At 35.9% G+C, this 4,239-nt stretch overlaps 1 protein-coding gene across 1 annotated transcript; it reads left to right on the plus strand.

Moving 5' to 3' along the window:
* The first annotated feature begins 3,073 nt into the window (after positions 1-3,073).
* Positions 3,074-3,592, plus strand: LOC148940359 (uncharacterized). Its single transcript, XM_089106148.1, has one exon. It carries the CDS (start codon positions 3,074-3,076, stop codon positions 3,590-3,592), a length of 519 nt encoding a protein of 172 aa, XP_088962274.1.
* Positions 3,593-4,239: the final 647 nt, after the last annotated feature.

The raw sequence follows: 4,239 nt of genomic DNA on the forward strand, positions 1-4,239 counted from the left end.
TTGTAAGTTCTACTCTAAAAACTCTTCGAGTTATTTTAGTTTGAATGCAGAAAAACATTTTTTCTTACGAAAGTTTCTTCTATTTTTTTTCATCTTGATTTGGCGTAAAAATTTTTTTTTTATGATTATTACTATGATTTTGTTGACCCTCTGGATAACCTCTACGCCTTCAAACGTGATAATAATGGCCTTCTTCCGGTCTAAGTGTAAGGCCCTTGCGACTTTTTTTGTATTATTATTGGTGACAATACGTCTTACTCACTTTATCTTTGAAGTTGGGTCACTGATCACCACCGTTTGCAAACCAAATACCATAAAAATAACTTTTCACATTTTGTGCTTCTAAGATAATGTATATTGTATTATTTGATTATATTAAAATAAAATCAAAATGTCAAAGCACCCAATTAATTTATTTCTGCATCAACAGATATATGGCTATGGATTGACCATCCTCTCTTGATGCGCAGTACATTTCACCTACTGAAATTTTATGACTTCTCTTTCAGAGAGTTCTAGTCTATGGATAGTAACTAAAGCATGATTAATTTCCATCGCAGAGTTTTCAAATTACAACTTAGTTTGGAAGATAGATCGTTTTATAATAAAATTAAAAAAAAACACAAGTTTTTTTTTAACTGAAAGTAAGGAACGACGTTCAAACTTAAAACGAACAGAAATTATTCCGTATATGAAAGGGGCTGTCCCCTTCTCAAAGCCTCGCTCTTTACGCTAAAATTTTTTATTGTAAAAAAAAAATAGAGTTGTGAGAAAATCAAACTTTAGCGTAAAGGGCGAGGCGTTGTGGAGGGGACAGCCCCTTTCATATAAGGAATAATTTCTGTTCGTTTTAAGTTTTAACGTTGTTCCTTACTTTCAATTAAAAAAAAACTTGTTTTTTTTAATTTAATTTTTGAACGTTTTTGAATTAATGCAGGTTTTGATATTGGCTAACCGTACATGAATATTTAAAACAAAATCTGCATATTAATTTTACTTTTATTTGGTTGAACGGCTTCTTTGAAACTTGTTTAATTTTATTTACGAATGTTTTTCCTACTAATCAATCTACGTAACTTACGAATTATCTTACGTAAAAAGATTCCATATTCATAGATTTTTAATACGTATATTAGGGGGTTCGCCCCCTGGTCAATACCTTGCTCTTTAATCTAAAGTTCGAATTTTGTTCCCGTTCTTTAGAAATGAACCCTTAATCACAAAGGCCGTTAATTAGAATAAATTGCTCTTATGAAAGTACTAAAATATCTTTGGCTTAAAGAGTGAGGTATTGAATAGGGGGTGAACCAAATCATATACGTAATATTTTCTGTTCGTTTTAAGTTTAGATGTTGCTCCTTACTTTCAGTTGAAAAACTATTTTTTTTATTTAATTTCTGATCTTTTTCCTTAATAATGATGGGAAATCCGGCGCCCCCTTCATAGCAATTTCCCTTCCCCCATGAAAACTTTCTTCATGAAAAGATCCTCTCATATAACCCCCGACCCCCCCCCCCACCTACCAGAAAAAATCCCCCCTGAAAACGTCGGTATACTGCCCAAAAACCAATACTATGTGTTAACATTGGGTAAAGTTCATAACTTTCAGCCCTCCCCTTAGGGACTTCTGGGTATTAAGTCATCCTAAAAGACATAGTTATTATATTTTCGACCATGTTGAATAAAATGGCTATCTCAAAATTTTGATCGGGTGACTTTGGGAAAAAATGAGCGTGGGAGGGGGCCTAGTTGCCCTCCATTATTTTTTGGTCACTTAAAAAGGGCACTAGAACTTTTAATTTCCGTTCCAATGATCCCTCCCACGATATTCTAGGACCACTGGGTCGATACGATCACCCCTGGGAAAAAAAAACAAATAAACACGCATCCGTGATCTTTCTTCTGGCAAAAAAATGTAAAATTCCATATTCTTGTAGATTGGTGATTGAAACCTCTACAGTAGGGTTCTCTTATACGCTGAATATGATGGTGTGATTTTTATTAAGGTTCCATAACTTTTAGGGGGTCTTTCTACCTTTTTTCATAAATCAGCCAAATTTTCTCAGGCACGTAATTTTTGATGGATGTGACTAAACTTGATGAAACTTATATATTTGAAATCAGCATTAAAATGAGTTTGATGTATCTACTGGGATCAAAATTCCGTTTTTTAGAGTTTCGATTACCATTGAGCCGGGTCGTTCCTTACTTACAGTTCATTACCACGAACTGTTTGAAAGAAGAAAGAGGAAACCAATGTTCTTTTAGAAGTTAAAGCTACTTCAAGCAAGGAGTGTTTAAACTTTCTACCTAGTCCCACGGTTGCTCCTGAGACTGCTGCTAGTGCTGCACCAGCATCGCCTAAGAAGTCGGTGTTCAGTTAGATATCGCTTGACATTGGGTCATACATTGGGAATATTTCTGAACTTTGTGACCATAAAAAGTACGAACTTCTTACCAACCACTGGATACCAGAAAATGATTTTGTCTTTCCTACGTCGTCATGTTAAAAGAGGTAGAGAAGAAAAAAGGAAAGCAAGTCTAGCTCATTTCAGGAAACACCCTCGGTTGGTGTTTTCTGACGTCAAGCAGGGACTTTTCTGTAAATACTTTGCTACTTTTCGTCACCAAAAGTTAGGAGGAAACGTCTCTTTGAAAAAATTAGTGACAGAACCACTCTAAAGGTATGCAAAACTTACCGGAAAGGATGGAGATTTAGAGAGTCATTCATCTGCAACTTACCATAAACAGACAGTACTTGATGCTAAGTCTTTCATATCTGTTTTTGAAAACCCCAACCGTGAAGTTGTGAACTTGTTGTATGAAACAAGGAAAGCTCAAGTGTTAGATAACCGATCCAGGCTTGTCCCGATCATAAAAACATTACTTTTACATGGTAGACAAGATGTTCCGTTGAAGGGACACAGAGATGATGGTAGTCTACTTGAAGCAACTGACGATCCCGTGAAAAATGATTTCACAGCCCTTTTACGTCTCAGAATTGAGAGAGGTGATACTCAGCTGGAAGAACACTTGAAGGCATCAGGATCTAACGCTACATATATCAGCAGGGATGACGGCAAATGAGTTGATACAATGTTGCGCTGAAGAAATTTTAAGTACTATAAAAACAAGAATCCACAAAGCTAAATTTTACAGTGTGATATTTGACGAAACCACGGATGCGTCACATACCTCACAGCTTAGTCTTTCTCTGCGCTATGTTTATGACAACAGTATTGTAGAAGACTTTGTTGGATTTATGGACCTTCACGAAACGAACTATAAGGGTATAACCGAAGATGAACCAAGCATTACAGGTGAAATTTTAGAGAAGTCTGTGCTAAACCTAATGGAAGACACTGGATTAATTGTTGACAACTGTGTTGGCATTAGCTGTGATGGATGCAGTGTCAACATTTCTGAAATGCGAGGGGCAGTATCAGAGATCCAAAAAGTTGCTAAGAAAAGCAGCCTCTTTGGATGCAAAAATTATGCTCTGAACCTACCCATTTCAAAGTGCAATAAATGCCCATATGTCAGATGTTTTAGGTCATCATGTACAACGTTGCTGCAAAACTCGTTGGGTTGAACATCACGAAATCATATTGCGATTCAGAGAGGATATGCCTAAAATAGTTGAAGCCCTTAGAATTGTGTCTTCATGGCGTGACAGTTGTAGGCCTACATCGACAAAAGCAAATTTCCTGCTGTGCGCAATTTTAACATGCGACTTTATTGTCTCTGTTTACTGTTTGAGTTATATAAGTGGCACAAATCTTGCATTAAACAGATTACTCCAGACTGAAGCATTAGATTTGTTTTCAGCCATAGAAAAAATATCAGAAACTAAATCTTTTTGAAAAAAAGAGGGAGAAATGTGATGAAATTTTCCAGATTATATTTGAAAGTGCAGAGAAAGCTATGGAAGCTATGGATGTGACTGTTTGCATTCCCAGAATGGCGTAAAAACAAACTTATCGATCTAATTTCCCCACTGTCTCAAAAGAAGACCAAAATAATGTCCTCCTTTATTATAAAAGAGCTGTTTATATTCCAGCGCTAGATTAGATTATTTCTGACATGACCTACAGATTTTCTGATGAGTCAATGACATTGACTCATCCGAATTAAGTCTGATGAGTCGCATTCATCAAATGTGTTCCTGCCTCAAAATTTAGATTCCGTACCTGATCTTCAAACTTTGAAATCTAAGATTGAGCCAATATGTCGCAAATT

Source organism: Artemia sp. Qi Xiang Cuo, chromosome 20 (genome assembly GCF_049724085.1).
Source record: "Artemia sp. Qi Xiang Cuo chromosome 20, ASM4972408v1, whole genome shotgun sequence".
Taxonomy (NCBI): domain Eukaryota; kingdom Metazoa; phylum Arthropoda; class Branchiopoda; order Anostraca; family Artemiidae; genus Artemia; species Artemia sp. Qi Xiang Cuo.